The 20,248-nt window shown below is 44.2% G+C and overlaps 1 protein-coding gene across 1 annotated transcript; it reads right to left on the bottom strand.

Annotated features, from left to right (window-relative positions):
• Positions 1-13,967: 13,967 nt before the first annotated feature.
• On the bottom strand, positions 13,968-14,933 carry LOC133367854 (olfactory receptor 6C76-like). Its single transcript, XM_061591943.1, has one exon. The coding sequence runs from the start codon at positions 14,931-14,933 to the stop codon at positions 13,968-13,970; it is 966 nt and encodes a 321-aa protein (XP_061447927.1).
• Between the last annotated feature and the right edge of the window lie 5,315 nt (positions 14,934-20,248).

The raw sequence follows: 20,248 nt of genomic DNA, 5'->3' as shown, positions 1-20,248 counted from the left end.
CAGGGAATCTGGCTATATTGGCCTGATAAGACCTCAGACAGCATTGTTTGGAATCTTAGGGTAGTGAATGCATACCTAAGGTTAGGTGGAATATAATAGGCCAAATAATTTGCTCTCAGATGATCCATTTTTATTACATCAAACCACCTTGAGAATTTGGAGTTGTTGATAGCCAATCGATCAATCCAGTTACTGTGTTGAAAGATTGCTTCCTTTAATTTACCTCGGTTTGATACAATTGCGTTTGAGGATGTTATGTGGTAAAGGTGATATAAGCTTGATATTCTGGCACTCCAGCCAGTATCCCTTACAGCCATATCATGGCATAGTTTAGTAGGAGTGTTCTTTATAGATTCCCAAAAATTAAACAGGGCGTAGCGGACACGAGCACTGAGTTGAGGGAGACCAAGCTCTGCTCGAAGAAAGGCCACCGGAGTTCCCCGGGGGAGGCACTAAAGTTTTCTCATGAAACTGTTTTGAATTGCCTCTAGACTGGGCATATTGGAGCTTTCCCAACCCCATACTGGTGCCCCATATAAAATCTGGGAGAGAACTTTATTTATGTAAATTTTTAAGGCAGGGAGGACCAGATTGCCTCCAGCTGTTCTATAAAAACTCAAAATAGCCCCACAAGATCTTAGTGCTGACAGTTTAATATAATTTATATGTGCTTTCCAGGAAAGATTGTCCTGGAAATAGATACCCAGGTACTTAAAAGCGCGGCATTGCTCAATTGGGTGGCCGTCTATGGACCAAGTGAAGTTCCTGGGCCTCTTACCAAAGACCATGACTTTGGTTTTAGAATAGTTAATCATGAGGTTTTCTTTTGCGCAGTATATACTGCATTTCTTAAGTAGTCTCCTCAAACCAATTCGCGTAATGGATAATAGAATCATGTCGTCAGCATACAAAAGTATGGACACTTTCCTATTTCCAAAGGCAGGGGGGGAGTATTCAGGGCCCGCCAGATCGGAAGTTATTTCGTTAAGATAGAAATTGAAAAGAAAAGGGGCCAATAGACAGCCCTGCTTTACTCCCTTACTGATGGCTATGGGATCTGTAAGTGAGCCAGTGGGCCCCACCCTAACTCTTGCAGTGTTGTCAGAATATAGTTCTCTGATAAGAAAGAGAAGCCGCTTATCTATATTGGTTTTGGCTAACTTGGCCCACAGCCTTGCTCTATCTATAGAGTCAAAAGCTGCTGCCAGATCCACGAAAGCAGCATAAAGATGTTTCGTGGGGCCGTGGATACTTTTCCTCACAATGTCATAAAGAGTTAGGCAGTGGTCCATAGTGCTCTGGCCTTTGCGGAAACCAGCTTGTTCCGGGGAGGTAACCTGGTTAGTGGTTTCCCACTCTTGAACTTTAGTTAGCAGGTATTTAGAGTACAATTTGACCCCTGTGTCAAGAGGGCTGATGGGATGATAGTTGTTAGGATCGTGTTTTTCCCCTTTCTTATAGATGGGGATGACAATGCTTTGCTTCCATCCTTCCGGGAAAATACCGGTCTTACTTGTGTAAACAATTTGGCAAGAATGGGCGCCCACCAATCCGGAAAATTTTTAAAAAGTTGGAGGGAGCATATCCTCTCCAGGGGCTTTGCCCGATCTCAAGGTAGACATGAGTGATTTTATTTGCGAGACCAAGACTGGGGGCCAGACTGGGAGGGGGTAGTCCGGTTGGTAGAGAACCTCAGGAGCTCCAATGGGAGGTGAATAGAGCTTGCTGAAGTGTGCATGCCAAACTTCAGCAGGGATCTGCCAAGAGTTTAGGAGAGTTGATGTGCGCATCCCTTTGGCCACCAGTTCCCAAAACCCACGTTCGTCTTTTTTGCCCATGGCCTGATCTAATAATTGCCATTAGGATCTAGCATATGCGTCTTTTTTCCTTTTTAATAATGCCTTATATAAAGCACGCAAATGGACTAGATGTAGACGCTGAAAATTTTCCGGGCATCTCATTGCACGGCGGGCGTAATTAGTTAGATGGCGTTTTGCTATTTTACATTTGTGGTCAAACCACCTGGAATTTGATGGCCCCAATGCCGATAATTGTTTATTCGATGTCAATATGGGTCTCAATATGGACACGATTGATTGATATGGCTTCAAAGCATCTGTTTCAGATGTTAATATTGCTTGTCTAATAGAGACCGGGAGATTACTATACAGAAATTCCAAGGCAGTAGACCACAAGGTCATAGACCATCAAACTCTCCACTCAGAGATTTGTATGCGTTCCAAATTAACTTGTGGAGAAAAGGGGGGAGGGTGTAATAACCTCATTTTCATTAGCAGGAGGAAGTGGTCACTTTCTACCCTGTTAATTACATCAAATTTTGATACTTCCATAGGTAGGTTGTTAGTCACAAATATATGATCTATTACACTCGCTCCCGTGCTAGTTAGGTATGTAAAAGCACCTTTGGACATGTCAAGCAAGGAACCATGCAGACATTCCAAGTGATGCAGCATCAAAACATCTAGCAGTCTAAGGCCTTGTTTATTAGATAACTGATCTTGAGAGACTCTATCCCTTGGGGGGGGGATAAAAACTATTGTCATGATTTGAGAACATACCCGTGACTGGCTCGGATTTCCCTATTCTAGCATTAAAATCCCCACATAAGAGTAACCTTGCATCGGGGAATTGATGCTCAATTTGTGACAGGGTGTCTGAGAGAGCATTCCAGATGCTGAGGGAACCCACTGACTTTGCTACGCTCGGCGGAAAATAAACATTATTAATAATAAGATGTCGTACTAGGTGCCCCCATAATCTCAGCACCTGTACGTATTGATCAGTGTTCAGGGTCAGGGGGATGATCTCCACGTGGAGGTCCAGCAATTAAAATGCTAAGGCCACCGGTTGCACGACCTTTGGAGTTGATCTTCCGGGCTGGTATAGAGAATTCTCTGTAACCATTAAGGGACAGTGAGTTGGCGTGCATCAACCACGTTTCTTGTAAGCACACTATTGTGGATTCATGCAGAAAGGAGTACAATTCCGCATCATGGTATTTATTAGACCAGCCCATTATATTCCATGACAGGATCGATATTTGTCAGGCGGGGCTGATCATATCTAGTTCCTTAGCTGTGCTTACACAGCAGTTTATTTGGGGGTATAAAGATGGGAGTACGGATTTTGTTATAGGGCCACGCTGGAGCTCTCCATTGGTCTTTTCAATGACTTTGGGACCATTCTGGGCATTTTGAGAGCTGGGGGTCTGCTTCTCTCTGAAAATTGTGGGGGCAATGGGGGGTGGGCCATTAAGATTCTGGGTGCGCTTAGTAGGGGCCTTTTCATACTCTTCCAGAGTCCTTATCTTGGGGGCAAAGTTTAAAATAGTATTATTAAGGATTCCCGGTCTAGAGGCTCGTGATGGAGAGGATTAAACTAGGGCGATCGTGCTGGGATTTGATGTAACAATTTGATCCCTTGTATTCCCCTGCATTGCTGTTGGGGGTCCCTTCTTTATGATGATCGATTCTGCCTCCTCTTTCTCCCATTTGTCCATGTGGTACAATACAGGAGGGGGTTCAGAAAAGGTCCTCTCATGTATTTTTAAAAGAAGAGCTTTTAGGTAGTCAAGTCTATGCATAATTTTGAGCCAACCTCCCATAGATAGCACCCCAAAAGAGTGGAGCAGAGCTCATTCCTCATCCTCAAGGAGGTCATTGCCCAACCATCAGGATGTTGCCTCAAGCTCTGAATGTCTGTTGACTTTCCTTGTGTAGTCACTGTCACTGGAGACACTGGGCAGCCCTCTGAGTCCTCCAGATCAATAAGCGGTCCAAAGTTCTTGCTTATAGAGGTCTGCCGAGAAAGGGATCTAGGTCTATGACAAGCAAGGAGGTCCACTGGGGCAGCCCTATTTTCAAAGAACCGTGCAAGCACAATACCCTGTTTGGACAATTGATCCTTCAGGGTCAATATATGTTTCGCTATTTTGGGTGAGGCAAAGGTGACTACCGCCCTTGCTCTCGTATCATTGTAATATAAGTACTCCACTAGGGCAATTTCCTGAATGTTTATACTTAGGGAGGGGAGGCCCTTTAGTATTCTTGCGAGGTGCCTTTTCCGTGCGGCTGAGATATTATACCCTTTGGTTTGGGAAAATTGACAAATACCAGTTTACATTGGTTTAGTACTAAATTCCATCTTGGCATGCTAGATGGTAGCGTCTGCGTCTTTTTCCCATGGTTCTTCATTAAAACTCCCTGCCACAGATCTTGGTAGGGATCATGACGATCCTGGGTTTCTGGAGGTGGAGCAGAAGCTAGGGTCAGAGGGGGAATAAGGAGACCGGGATTGCAACACGACTCTTTTTGTACTACCATCCCACTCACGTTAGTAGATTTGGGAGGTGAAGGGATCTCTTTCTCTTTCAACGCAGCTGGGGCCTTGTCCAATAAGTTAAAAAGTTTTTTAAAATTCATTTTACTGCCTCGAGCTGATTTTTGGCTTTTGAGGTTTTTGCTCTTCTTTACTTTAGTAGATTGGACCTTTTTTTTTAGTCCAGCAGGGTCTTGTCATGGCCCCGTCAGAGGACTCATCAGACAAGGATGACTCAGGAGTAACAGCAGCAGACCCAGAAGCAGCAGACCCAGAAGCAGCAGACCCAGAAGCAGCAGACCCAGAAGCAGCAGACCCAGAAGCAGCAGACCCAGAAGCAGCAGACCCAGAAGCAGCAGACCCAGAAGGAGAAATGGAGGAAACTCCTGAGAACCCAGCTCCTTCTCCCCCTCAGCTGCAGAGCACTCCAGACACAGCTGAAGCCCTTCAGCCAGACACAGAGAGTGAACAGGATACTCCCCCCTCACCTGCAGAACGTAGACAACAGAAGGTCAGAAGGTCCACTTAAGGCCAAAATGCTGATGGCTCACACCTGCTGACAAACCTGCTCCTTAAAAGTCAAACCTTGGGTTCAGCTTGTTGCTGACTACAACGTCAGGCATGGCTTCGTGTGTTTCTAGTTTCCCTGAATCTTATCTTGGAATGACCCCTTGGCAATTGAACCTGGACCTCTACTGACCTCGCTTCTGGACTTCTGGCTTGGCACGTAAGCTTAGGACGGGCCTTGCCCTTATCATGCTTCATCCTCATTAGCCTGGCAGATTTACGACCAGACTACCAGCTAAGGACTTTCCCGCCCTGATAACTACCCAGGAATTTCCAGCCCCCACCGGCACTGCTGTCTCAGTGCAGAGCTGACAGGTCTTATATTCAGTGCGATGGGATTGATCTCAGTGGGAGGAGGTGGTATAGTATGTTGTAGACACAAAGGTGGTATGTCGAATGCTAAATGTGCAACGGGCTTTTGGTGCATCTTAACTAGAGTTGTTAATAGTTGTTTACTTTCTGTCAGAAAGTCTTTCATGTTTTCCATCTCTGACACCAGCATGAGTAGCCAGCCTGCAAGAGAGGGCCCCAACTCTGAAAGGGCAATTTGATCTGTTAAGCCGTGGGGCACCACTGCAGAGCTAGATGAATTACACATGCCCAGATCTTTTTCATAAGGGGAATTCATCGTCAGTAACTTCTCCAGGATAGTCTTTTGTCCAGGCAAGAGAGTTCGAGGTTCTATGAGATTTGATAGAGTGTCTTCGCCTGTGCCTTGGAAGCATACTTAGACTCCTCAGGTGCTACATTCTTTTGAGTTTCAGTTGCTAAGCATCATGTTTCTTTAAGCCCTTGCTTCTCCGCCTGCTCAATCTCATCAGCTAGGCTTAGAGCCTGGGAGTTACTTGTATTCCACTGGATGTTATCCTTAAAAGAAAAAGACCACTCAGCAGGACAAGAATGGTCAAAAGTGGAGAGCCCCTCGGAGCTTTTCTGTGAGTGAGTAGTAAAAAAATGTGTGATTTTTAGTTGTCCCTTGGAGGGCTTAGATGGATTTTTCCAGCTTTGGAAAGGGGGGGAAGTTGGAACCATTTCTCCCTCTCTCCCAGACCGTTTCTCCTTAGAGGGGAGACTTTCAAAAGGTGGCACCTCTCCTAAGGCTCTACGTGTGTTTCTTGTCAGGACCATTGTTACAATGCCATATTATGTTGACCGGGATACAAGGAAATTCCTCCCTTAGTTGTGGGCACAGTCTATTGCGAGTTTAGGCATATCGGGAGTATTTAGTCGATTTATAAACCCTTCCAAGGTTAAAATACAATATACAGCTCAGTATGGTGGAATTGACAGTCCCAAATGCATTAACCTTGGAGGCACTGACCGGACGATGGGGAGAGGTGGTAGGGCCAGAGTGTTCCCAAGGGATATGTCATTTGGATAAATGCTGGCCTGGCGTCGGCTCTTCACAATTCTGTTTGAAGTAAGGCTGCTTTTCACGTTAGCACTTTCTTTGCCTAAAGATTTAGTGCGCACTGGAGGGGGAAAAGTCCATCCTCTAGACTATCCCTAGAGTTCATATGAGCTAATAGTTATTCTTATTAGCTTGGTTGAAAGGAGAGCACAGTAAAGACTCACCCAGCATCCCTCAGCAGCCAACCGGAAGTCCATTTATAACTAAAATAAACACAGTAGGCACAGTAGTTAAGAAACTGATAGTAGTTGGAAACTGAACAGGCGGTGGCGTCATGCCGTTAAGTGTCCATTCTTGTGAAGTGAGCATACGTAAACAGGGGAATGGTGCTACTGTAAATATGTCCGTACTTGCGAGTGTCTGTAAATGTTTTCTTTCAGTGTAGCACTTTGGAATATTCCATAGCCATTTTGATGAGATGCTATGCCCCAACTTTTTTTCTCATTAGGTTTGATAAGTGTTTGGTATTACATATATGTTCATAATTGTGCAACATCCTTCAAATATTTCAGTATATTAATTCCCCAAAATTTAAATCAGTTTTTAAAAATGAATCCCTTCCTCCCCTGCTTACTAAGAATACTAAACAGACAATGGTTAATTGAAATAAATAGCATTTCTCATGGCTTGGGAAAATTGCAGCAACAAAAATGATAATGCTTCCAAAATCACTATACCCTTTCCAAGTCATTCCAATTGCCATCTCACGCAAAAGCCTCAAAAAAGGGCAAAAAATAGTTCAGGCAAACGGATCTGCCCTATATCTTCTGCTATGACAAAAGACACAAAAAATTCATTCAGCTTCTCTGCAACCTCCTTAGTCTATCATTCCCTCTCTCACTGTCTTCCTTCTCTAAGTAGGCTGAGTGTGGCTCAACCCTCTATGAAGCTGTTAGGAAACATGTTCATTTGCCTCTTGCTCTTTCACTGAGCTGTTGAGGCCTGCTATGTATTCACACTTATCGCCAGGATGGCACACATCTGGACAGTTTTGGCTAATCCTAGGGGAACAACGCAGGTATATTGAATGGGTATGGGTCCTTGAATGGGTCACTTCTGCGGTGAGCTTCAGTGTGTCTGGTCCATTCAAGGGGCAGTTCCTTTGTTTCTGGTTCCACTCCTCACTTTGTTCCCTGAGCAGACCAGGATGGCCAGTATCCCACAAAGTAAAGGTACAGATGGAATTGTATGTTCTGGTGAACACTTATGGACTCAATGCAGATGTCCCAGTGAGCAGTCTCTGAAAGCTGTGGTCCCATGCTGCACTTGATCTCAACTTTCTCCAACCATGATTTCCCTTGCTCATCCACCGCCCAGCCCAGCCCAGCCCAGCCCAGCCCAGCCCAGCCCAGCCCAGCCCAGCCCAGCCCAGCCCAGCCCAGCCCATGCAAACAACATTACATAAATTGGACCATTTTTGCACAATTTTTATTTCTATATTTACTGTATAAATATTTACTTTCAACAAGATACAAAACCCCACAATGTCATGACCTCACAGATACCTAACTTTCCCCATCCCCATTAATGCCACATGTGAACATCTCCCAGAAAAGGCATCACAGTCTCTGTCCAGTATTCACAGTCACTTCCACTTGTGACATCATCCATTGTTCACTCTGGTGCTCCCTTATCTGTCCCATTCCAAAGCCTTAGAAAGGCTGGGGATAACTCTAGATCCAACTGGTACCAGGTGGTATACTGTAGAAAATTATACCATACCTCATAACAATCTCAGGCAGAGCACATCCTTTGTTCTCCTTGGGTGTTAACTTCCCATGGGCAGCTGGTTGGCCACTGTGAGAACAGGATGCTGGATTAGATCCAGCAGGTTTTTCTAGGCATCCAGGGTTGTTGTTTCTTGGGGCCCTCTAGAGGTCTTCTATTATCAGATCATCTGGATGGAAAAGAAGAAAAGTGATACTTGAGGGAAGGGAAAGAATTGCAGGCACTACTTCACACTGCAGCCAAGCACAAACTACAATCTATCATGTTAGCTACAGCAGAATGCTTGATTCAAGCTTAATTTCAGTGAGGGGTGGGGAGGGAAGGAGATCTTTGGACATCAGAGGATGCCTCTGGGGCCACATTGGCCCTCCCTCATCAAATTAATCTGTCATACTGACACAGAGAGCTTGGCTTTCACTTCAAAATCAGTGAGGAAGACGGTGGTGGTACCTTCCTCTGGCTTTTCTGTTTTCTTCACAGGGAAGAAGACCTCCATTTCCCTGGATGCCTCCGAAGACACTAAAGGAAAGGTCAGAAGGAAAGCAAAATGAGTATCATCCCCCCTTCTTCAAATGGAATGCCTCCCTGGCCTCCTTGAATCAGAGACCTTCCTCCTTTTTTATCCAGTTTTAACTGGCCTGCCAATCATCCCCCCTCACCACAGAACAATTCCTCACCTGAACTCCTGGAGCAGCTCCCTTCCATTCCCTGGTCCTCGAGCCTCTCAAAAATGATGTTTATTTTGAGCTCCTTTATGGAGACAGAGAGCCAGTGTGACGTACTGGTTAGAGTGTTGGACTACAACCTGGGAGACCTGGGTTCAAATCCCCACACAGCCATGAAGATCACTGGGTGACCTTGGGCCAGTCACTGCCTCTCAGTCTCAGAGGAAGGCAATGGTAAACCACCTCTGAATACTGCTTACCATGAAAATCTTATTCATAGGGTCGCCATAAGTAGGAATCAACTTGAAGGCAGTCCATTTCCATTTTCTTTTTCTTTCCTTTTTTTGGAGACCAGGGGATGGATCCTGCATCTACTGCAGCATTGGTGAAACATAGGGCTCATCCAGACGACTGCAAAATGTGTAACACACCCGCTATGTGTGTTCATTATTTTTCGGTCGTCCAAATGATGTCTCGCGCTGTTAGGCATTTTTGAGGGTTAAATCTGCTCCTTGCAATACCGGCAAAAATGTGATTTGCTGTTTAAAATTGGGAATCATCTGCTGTGCCTTCAGGAGTTAGGATGCAATACTGTGGACTTTACAGCTGAAAGGCAGTTCTTGGGCATTTCCCCTTGCCACTTCTCATTTCAGCCAATCACGTATCTGCACTTTTGGGCATGTGCAAGAATAAGCCCAGGAAAATTGAACCAATGATTGCAATGGTGCGGTGTTGGGGGGGGGGGTCTACAACTACTGCACAGATGCATTTAATTTTTTGCCAGCCTGAAAACTGGGCGGCTGCTCTGGGTGAGATCTGCAATGCACAGCAAGTGAGAAGGGGGGGTCGGTTTCAGCCTGCCTCCGAAAGCTTTGTCAATTTCATTCTACTTGCTGGGTTTTTTGCTTCAGATCAGAAAAGCATACATTTGTTTAAGTGTAATATCGCAAATACAAACAATAAAAGGGCTTCTGGTCAGTTTCAAGCCTGCTCCGGAAAGCTTTGTCAATTTCATTCTCCGTGGGAAGGAAAGGGAGAAGGAGGGGGGGTTCACACGTTTCTTGCTTTTTTGGAGAAATAAGTTCAATATGTATCTCCTTAAATATCAATAAAGGCAGAAAAGCATACATTCATTCAAGCATAATATTGCAAATACAAACAAGGCAGGCATGAAACCGAGCAGCAGCCTTTCCTTCCACAGCAAGAACTCCTTTACAGCCATATTGTGCTTCGTTGCAAAGGGGGAGAGGAGCATACATCATTTTTTTGCTGACCAATTGGTTGACAGGGGGAGGTTTTAGAGGCGGAGCTTGGAAAATGCAAAAAGAATGTAGGGGTCTTACCGCTGCGTGTGCGGGTGCAAAAAAACATTTTTTTTAATTGGGAAAGAGTGAACTAAAAGGCAAAGTGAGGACTATCAGATGACAAACCGAATATGGAAACCGTGGATTATCCTGCTGCATTTGGATAAGCCCATATTCACTATCCTCTTGAACCTAGAACAGAATATAGAGAAAGTGAGAAACTGGGGTTGTTGTATGTCTTCATGCAGGGAACCTGACACCTTCAGGCTTGAAATTCATTTGCTGTCATAAGCCTCTTGTGGAAATGGCAGCAAGGAGTTAGACCCCCTGAGGACATCTTGGCAAAAGACCCTCCAAATCTTGGATGTGCCCTGTAATCAAGCCATTTTACCTGAAGCCTCTAAACTGGCTTGGAGCATCATCCTTTGAGAATAATGCAGCCATAACTGCGGAGGGATAGTCCCAAGGGGTACTACATGTAAATGAATAGGAAGAGACCCACATAAACTACTAAGAAATCCTACTTACATTTTCAATGATCCTCCTTCTCTCTCCACCTCCCTCCCTATCACCTGACTCCCCACAAAGAGTTGAACTTGCCAAAGTTCCCAAGCAAGTCATCCAACTGGGAGATGTGTCACAATGGAGGATATGTCACCATTACTATACCAACCTTGCTCAACAATCGGCATTGTTCCTTTTTATAGTAGTTTTTATAGCTTTCAAGGGATTCAACCATTTTAATTTTAATTGTTTAAAAATTCTGTACCACCCTTCATTCAGTGGATCCTACTCCAGTGTCCACTCATAAGAATACAATATAAATCCTCTCCTCCGCCAACTGTTCACTGAATATGCTACAAATATCTCCCACTGACAGACTGCATCCTAATGTTGTTCATTGATTTATTTATTAAATTTCTGTCCCACCCTTCTTCCCAAAAGGAGCCCAGGGTGGCAAAAAACAAACAAGAAAACGCTAAAAACATTAGTGTTAAAAACACTAAATACTAGGGCTGTGCATTGCATTTGGCCAGGGTTCGAACCAAATCAGGCCTATCCAGAGGGTTTGGGGCCCTGGCCAGTTCAGTTTCAGACAGCCACAGATTGCTGCAGGTTGGATTGTCCTGCCCCAGAGATCCAGGGCTGCCAGGGGGTGTGGCAAGAGGCAGCCAGAAGAGGCAGCCAGCAGAAGGAAAACCTCCCAAAAGGCCAACAGCAAGAAGGCAGGAGTAATGCTGCAGCCCCCTTTCTGCCTGAGCATTGCCCCACAGGATCAGTGCTTCTGTTCATCAGCTGCTGGGCTGAGGAGCCAATCCTGTGGGGTGCGTGTGTTGCTAGCAGCTTCCCTGAAGGAAAATCTCTTGTGAAGCAGCACCACACAAAATCACTCCCTCCTCTCCTGTTGAGCAGAGGGAGCAATTCTACAGGTTACAGGTGTTGTTTTGCAAGGGGTTTTCCTGCAGGAAAGCCCCTTGCAAAGCTGCACTGCACAGCATTGACCTCACTCTCAGTGGGGAGGGGGTCATTTCCCACCCACCCCTTGCCATATGTTTAATTAGGGTTTATTTACCATCTGCTTCACCTTGAGAAGAGAGCCAGTGTGGGGTAGTGGTTAAGGTGTTGGACTACAACCTGGAAGACCAGGGTTTGAATCCCCACACAGCCATGAAGCTCACTGGGTGACCTTGGGCCAGTCACTGCCTCTCAGCCTCAGAGGAAGGCAATGATAAACCCCGTCTGAATACCACTTACCATGAAAACCCTATTCATAGGGTCACCATAAGTTGGAATCAACTTGAAAGCAGTCCATTTCCATTTTCACCTTGAGAAACAGGCCCAGTTTAAACAGATGACCTGGCCTGCTAGCCACCTGAGATATATGTCATTACACGAGAATTAGATCCTGGACTTGACCTCTCTGTTGAAGTTTGAGTTCATAAATGTATGGGATGCACTTGGGTCCAGTTTATGTGCGGGATTAACTTGCCCCATAAATGCGCACTCGGCCACTTCGATCTGCCAAACTGACCAGTTGCAGGGGCCACAAAATTCTCATTCTGCACTGATGGATCTTTTAGTGTGGCAACATCTACATGTTGGAACTCACTGCCTATTGACATCAGGCAGGCGCCTTCGCTGAACTCTCTGCAGCATCTGCTTAAAACATTTTTAAGGCAAGTGTATCCAGGCATGTAGAATATTGACATGTGTTTTAATTCTTTTTTAGGTTAATATCAATACTTTTTTTAAAAAAAAAGGAAAATGAAAACCTCAACGATGGAGGACTGCAGGATGTTGGCAGTCATGCCAGCTCCAGATGTTGGGAGGCTCTTGGGCAAGATGCCTTATGCACCATCATACCCTCAATCTCCTCTGGGCCCAACTCCCACCTCTGCCTGCAGGAGCAGGAGAGAGGGTAAGTGACGGAAGCCAGCAGCAGCGGGGAAAGGAAAGGCAGCTCTGTTAAAATGTATACAAATTTAATACAATTTGTTTTCTTCTAGCTGAATGTATTTTCAATTATTACTGTGTTATGGAAAATTAAGTTTATTTTGTCAATAAAATTTTCATAAAACTAAAAAAAACCCACATTCCCTATCTGAGCTAGATGGAAGCCAAATTTTTATTGATAAATCCAGTGATGCACAGTGTAGTCATCATATTCTGTATGTTCCCGAACTGCTGAGATATGTCTATTTACAGTATGTACAGTATATCCTGCCTTCCTGTCTGATGATATCTTGGATCACACACAAAAGAAAGGCAACATAATTATGGAGATATGCTTGGCTTCATTGTATTTGTTAGGGGCCTTTTGTCTATAGGAATCCACAATAAATCTAGCAAAATGTGTACTCGAGAGCATACAAGGTTTCATACAATGCAACATGCAGCAATGACCAGATATTCTCCAAGTACTACGCAGGGTCACTAAGACATACAGACAAGTCCACAACATTATTTTATGCTACCTGCCTTGTAGCTGATGCTTTTGTGCATTTGGAGGCACCCTGCTTCAGTCTAAGAATGGAGATCTTCATTACATCTGCATTGCTGGGATTCACCACTGAGGGTGGCTGGTTTGGTTTTCGCAGAGAACTCCTCCACCCAATCTTATGTAGGTGTTACCTTCTGGAACTCATTGTCACTGTCTCACTGTGAAATGTATCAATGTATACATGATGCATTAAGGGAAATGTAAGTTGAGTAGTTAATGTGCATAATGACTGGCCATGTGCACATTCACCAGACCTCATGAAGAATGTGCACATAACCCTTCCACAAAGAGGGAATTCTGCACATTTTCTGGCCAATATGCATAATCCTCAACAGCCTTGGGGAATGTGCATTTGGTATATTCTCCTGGCAATATGTACATTATCCAGTTAATATAGTCTCCAAGAAATATGTCTTTTTTCTATCATTTATTCAGAGGTGTCAGAACTGCACCGCGCGCGCGCGCGCGCACGCACACGCACGCACGCATGCACGCACACACACACACACACACACACACACACACGGTTGCTTCTGGTGTGCTGCCTAATCTTACATGACTCACAATATACCCTCACAGATAAGCAGAACATCAGGAAGTAGGGGAGTTCCAGATAAAGATAACTTCTTTTCTGAAATCCAGCCCCTTTTTCACCATTCTCATCTGTTCCCCACTCAGCTGAGCAACACAAAGGGAGCTACAGGGAAAGGAATGTTGTAGACCTTCCCTACCACAAATCGGATGGAAATTGTCTCCTATGCTGCTATTAAGGTAAGAAAATAGCTTCATAGGAGTATGGGATCAATCAGCATGGAGATCTCAGAGGAGGTAAGATTTAACCAGCTTAGGAAGCATTACCCAGCCATTATTATTTTGGTGATATTCAATTTTAAAGAGGCAGCTAAGCAGGAAAAAGACAGCTTTGTTTCCATTCATTTCATTTCACCCTCTTGTCATCTCTTTGAAAACCCATATCCCAGCTTTGGGTTATTCCTGAAGTAGACTGCATGCTTACTAAAAACTGCCTTGACAGCATCCTTCACCTGCTGATTTCTCAGACTGAAGATGAACGGACTCAGTAAAGGTGTCAACACAGTATTGATCAAAGAGACAACCTTATTAATTGAAGGGTTGCTGCCTGAGGGTCGTACATACATGAAGATGCATCTGCCATAGCCAAGACTGACAATGATGAAGTGGGAGGAGCAGGTGGAGAATGCCTTGTGACGCCCAGAGGCAGATGGGATCTTGATAATGGTTTTTACTATGTAAGCGTAGGACACCACTGTGAAAATAAAGGTTCCCACGACAGTTAAGGATGAGAAGAAACTGACTAGCTCTACAAGGCTAGTGTCAGTGCAAGCCAATTTAAACAAGGCCAGACTGTCACAGAAAAAGTGATCGATATGATTGCTATGACAAAAAGGTAGATTTATAACCAGGATGGTGGGGAGGATGGTAGCCAAAAAGCCAGCAGCACAAGATCCAACAACTAGCCACAGACAGAGCTGAGTACTCATAATAGCTGCGTAGCGCAATGGATTACAAATGGCCACGTAGCGGTCATATGACATGACCGCTAATAGGAGAAAATCACTACTTACCAAGAAGAAAAAATAGCACTGGGCAATGCAAGCTGGATATGAAATTGTTTTGAAACCTAGTAAAAGGCTCACCAGCACTTTTGTCACTACAGTGGTTGTAATTAGGATCTCTAAGCAGGAAAGGTTCCATAAGAAGAAATACATGGGTGTGTGTAGATGATGATCACGAATGATGATCATGATTATCATGATGTTGCCAGATAAGGTGAGCAGGTAGGATGCAAGGAGGAAGAGTCCCATGAAATGCTCCAGCTGATTCAGTTCTGGAAAATCAAGCAGGATGAAGTCCGTAATGACCGTTTGATTCTCTGCCATGGTTTCAGGAGTTCCTGGAAGAAACAGGTGCAATTAGTGAAAAGATATATTAATTGATGATGATATTTATATAAGGCCTTACAAACATAAAATGATAAAATACAATTGAAATACAGGACTGTATGACATCATAAAATGGCTACTTGCAACTTAAGAATTTCCAGCAGAAAGAATAAAATCAATTAAAATATAATTTGTTTGTTTAAAAAATTGTATACCATTACTCATAAAAAATCAAAGAGGTTTACAGCAATTGTGCATATATTCAATAAAAATTAAGATATTTTCTTAATTGCCTGCATAAGCTTGGTGGCAGGGAATTTAAAAAAGCAAGACAAAGAGAGATGGGTCTGATGACAGGTCACGGTCAAGGAGACACAGCACATCCATGTGTTCAAGAACCGTTTTTAAAATTAGAAGCGTTTTTAGAATTAGTAGAAGGGCAAAGTGAAAGCATACACAAGTGGAGAAATAGAAGAGGAGCTGAATAAAGTAAAGGGGGAAACCAGATAAACAGGGTTTTGTGTGTGTGTGTGTGTGTGTGTGTGTGTGTGTGTGTGTGAGAGAGAGAGAGAGAGAGAGAGATGCCTTGTAAACTATGGCTCACTGCATATGTATTTCTTTACCACCTCAAAAAGGATGTAAGCATACCTTATCTCTCCTTGTTGAATCCAATAGTATGTGGAGGAGAAAGGGTGCTTTTTTGGTAAGAATTGCAAGTTATGGATTCATTGCTGGCTGATGAGACTTTTGCTACCTGACGTGGAGTCCAAAGAGTCTTTTCCTCTTAGTCTTGTTGTAACTTTGACTCACTAATTGCTACCTTTGTCTATCCCCCCATCCCCCATCAAGGTACCACTTTACCCTGCTGCATGGTGGCTGAATGTGGGAGCTCCAGTTTGGAATATTATGAAGCTTTTTATTCAGACCAGGAAATGGAACACTCTACCCAATACACTTACAAAGTTATTTGTATACAACATGATGGTAATAGAGCATGTTTATTTTTTAAAAGACAATTTGTAACTCACATGAATTATGCTTTGTGCTCCACAGAGGTCCCTTACCATAAAAGGAAATACTGTGCCAGCTACATATCCAATTCCTGGCTTTTACAGAAATACAGATTTCTGTGTGTGGGAACGTTCAGAGGAATCTGCATGTCACCAAATATCCACTGATATTGTAGGGTTGGATCGATCTTTTAGCCATCTCGGATTCTTCAGAGGCACCCCAGAATAATTTGCTGTAATAGCTTATTCACTGAATATAGAACAGCTTGTTCAGATGCTATCCTTGATACACCTATGACCTACAAAGCTTTTCAAAGTTGTCACCTTCATATTTCTTCCAAAAATACTTTCTTATGGTGCTAAACCTTCTCCTGTTCTCACTCTGCTGCCTACAGCTCCCCAAACATACGTTTCACTGGATATACTCTTCCAGCTGATTAAATAAAATGTGTTCATGAAGATATTCTCACGAGACTGTCAGAATCACTACTGGAACCAAATAAACAAATAAAGGATTTTAACTGCACAATCTTATGCATGTCTACCAAGAGGTAAGCCCAAGGGAAGTGTGTACAGTAGCCCAATGGCCACATTTCAGCCCAAGAGCCTCCTGTGCAACCTTCCAGGAGCCACATAGTGGTTGACAGGGCCAGAGTAAAAAAATGCATGGAGCAATGAATGTAAATTTGATATTTGTACAGTAGGCTAGTTTCTACACATACTCACACACCCTTCTGTATCTTCCACCTAGAAAAGAGCGATTGTCAGAGTTCAGTGGCACAGGCAAAAAAACTCAAGGAGGGTGAGAAGAAGGGCCAGTAGGGGGTGTGGGTGGGGAAGGGGTGTGGCCTGGGAAAGTCTTAAGATCAAAAAATGTCTGTAAGGAGAGACCCTTCACACATGTGCATACGCAAAGGTTCCCATGGGAACTGGAACTAAAATAATTTGGGGTTCCAGATCCCAGGGATCATTCACTTATAGCTATTACGTAAAGACTTCCCCCCTAGAGCTGTTTCTGCCATGTTGGGGTGTGATATCAGGGTGGGGCTACTTGAAGTGGACCTGTCCCTTTCTTTCTGTTGTTAATGAATATGGGACCTATAAGATCTGCAGAGGGTTTGAGATTCTTTTTCATCGTCATCATCAACAACGTCATCATTAGCAGCAGCTAATTAAGCCCACACTATAATTTGCTGAGCAGGAAGAATGACTCATTAAAGCTCCTTTTCTACTTCATTAAATGTGGTAAAACTCCTTTGGTATGAATTATGTACTGTATACCTGCCCAGTTCTCCCAGTTTCCTGTCCTTGGGCTTCTATCACCGGCCAACGGACTCCTTTAAATAAACCACACATATGTCTGCAGACTTAAAAAAAAAACTTCATGTAAAGAGAATGCTTAACTTTTGTCAGAAGGTGGGTATATATGACCTGCAGGTTAATTCAACCTGTGTTACCATTAAAAAGAAAGATTCAGAAGAAACATATTATTAAACACAGGATTACTGAGAAAATTCAGCCTATTCCTGGAGGAAGACTTACTCCTGCACTGATTTGCAGAAGCTGGCTGAGGTTAAGACTCCTGGTTGGGGGAGAATAAATTTCCAGACTGAGTAGCTGAGTCTTCGACCCCTAGCAGTGACAGTGGGGGTGCAGTAGCCAGAACCTCTACAGAGCAAACTTCTTGCCATCTACCACTGCTCTGCATTTTGCTACTGCCCTCCCTGAAAGGAGAGCCATCAGATCATCTTTGGAGGAAAACCTACTGGGCTGGGGAGGCGTGTGTGTGTCTTTTAATCTGCTGGAAGGTGGAAGAGGAATTGTTTTTGCTTTGGCAGCCAGGAGTTGCTATTAATCTATCATGTGCCTGGGGGAGCCAATTTTGGACTGCTCTGTGTTAGCAACATGGAGTCCAATTCCAGTTGTCTCTGGTATGGGGTGATATGGAGTTGGATTAAGGGTAAGCCACTTAGGGGGAACTCAATCCAGGTAGCTGAAGTCTGGACCGTAGCACAGACAGTTACAGCCTGTGCTGTATTCCAACTCTTTTTCCAGCCAAAGGTTTGGTGGGGACCATGTCAGCTTGTCCTCAGGTCTCTAGGAGATGCTTATCAATACCAGGTCAGTCCATAATAAAATCTTTCTCATCCACAATTTAATCGAGGATGAAGATGATGACTTGGTGAGTATAACCTAGACCTGGGTGGGAGAGCAGGGTGGGATTAGCCTGTCTCAGTTGTTCCTGTCTGGATACTAGATCAGCACCATGGTAGGCTTGAGGGATGGGGAAGGGGGATGTTGTGGACAGTACACTAACAGAATCCCTTTGTGTTAGACTAGTGGGACAGATGGGGATTTTGTTGGTGTACTGTCCACCCCACTGCCCAACCGTCTCTCTGTACCTGGGCTGGGCGAGGGTGGTCTGAAGGTGGGGGACATAAAAACAGTCTCTGAGTCATGGTCAGATCACCTGCTGGTGAGTTTTAGACTTAGGGCTTATCCAAACGGAGTGGGATAATCCACGGTTTCCATATTCGGTTTGTCATCTGATAGTCCTCACTTTGCCTTTTAGTTCGCTCTATCCCAATTAAAAAAAATGCTTTTTTGCGCCCACACCTGCAGCGGTAAGACCCCTACATTATTTTCGCTTTTTCCAAGCTCTGCCTCTAAAACCTCCCCCTATTAACCAATTGGTCAGCAAAAAAATGATGTATGCTCCTCTCCCCCTTTGCAAAGAAGCACAATACGGCTGTAAAGGAGTTCTCACCGCGGAAGGAAAGGAAGAAGGAGGGGGGTGGTCGGTTTCAGCCTGCCTCCGGAAATCTTTGTCAATTTCATTCTTCTGGCTGGGGTTTTTGTTTCAAATCATTTCACTGAGGGAAGGAAAGGGAGAAGGAGGGGGTGACACATTTCTTGCTTTTTTGGAGAATTAAGTGCAATTGCCAGCATGTGTATCTCCTTAAATATCCATAAATGCAGAAAAGCATACATTCATTTAAGCGTAATATCGCAAATACAAACAAGAAACACCTGCCTTGGGAAAGCTTTGTCAATTTCATTCTCTATGGTTCTCCAGTCTCTAAGGAGATATCCACGCTGGCAATTGCACTTATTTCTCCAAAAAAGCAAGAAACGTGTCACACACCCCTCCTTCTCCTTTTCCTTCCTGCGGAGAAATGATTTGAAACAAAAACCCCAGCCAGTAGAATGAAATTGACAAAGCTTTCTGGAGGCAGGCATGAAACCGACCAGCAGCCCCTTTCTCGCTTGCTGTGCATTGCAGATCTCACCCAGAGCAGCCGCCCAGTTTACAGGCTGGCAAAAAATAAAATGCATCTGTGCAGTAGTTGCAGACTCCCCCCCCAACACCCCACCATTGTGATGATTGGTGCAATTTTCCTGGGCTTATTCTCACACATGCGCAAAAGTGCAGATACGTGATTGGCTGGAATGAGGAGAAGGGGCTATGGGAAATGCCCAAGAACCACCCATCAGCTGCAAAGTCTGCGGTATTGCACCTTACCTCCTGAAGGCACCGCGGATGATTCCCGATTTTAAACAGCAAATCACATTTTTGCCAGTATTGCAAGGAGCGGATTTAACCCGCGAAAATGTGTAACAGCACAAGACGTCATTTGGACGACCGAAAAATAATGAACACACATAGTGGGCGTGTCACACATTTTGCAGTCGTCTGGATGAGCCCTTACAGTGGCCTTTTTTGCTCTGCAGGGGTAGGTCACCTATTAAGATGGTATGTCCACAGAGACTGATGGATCTTATCAGTTTTCAGAGGGCTCTGGGGAGTTTTCCAGTTGGTATAGCCAGCACTTCTGATGAAGCCCTGGTTGATCTGTGAAATACAGAGATGACCCAGCACAATTACACCTGAGCATCCTCTCCTAACTGGCAGAGCTCAGAAAGCTCCATGATATGTCCCAGAGCTAAGTACAATGAAACAAGAAGGGAGACAGCTTGAGAGGAGGTGGAAAAAACTGCCAATGCATTGAACACTGGTATGTGCTCATGTTCAAGCCTACTCAGTGGCAATTAAGAAAGCAAAAAAACCTTACTTCTCCACCTCCATTGTGTCCTCAGTTTGCAGTGCAGCAAAGCTGTTTAGAGTGGCCCTAAGAAGGTGATAGAGCCATCTAAAGCCTGCTGTGATATGTTTTTGAAGCATTTTGAAAATAAAATTGCTTCTGTCCACTGGGATTTAGGACCCCATTGTTGATGCTGATGATCCAGGTGAGGTTTCTGGAGCACTATATTGTCCTATGTCATTGGCTGAGTTTCAGCTGT

The sequence above is a fragment of the Rhineura floridana genome, chromosome 11, assembly GCF_030035675.1.
Source record: "Rhineura floridana isolate rRhiFlo1 chromosome 11, rRhiFlo1.hap2, whole genome shotgun sequence".
Taxonomy (NCBI): Eukaryota; Metazoa; Chordata; class Lepidosauria; order Squamata; family Rhineuridae; genus Rhineura; species Rhineura floridana.
This window is presented reverse-complemented; position numbering and strand designations above follow the sequence as displayed.

Coding starts and splice junctions, on each gene's coding strand:
- LOC133367854 (XM_061591943.1), bottom strand. CDS start 14,933: ATGGCAGAGAATCAAACGGTCATTACGGACTTCATCCTGCTTGATTTT.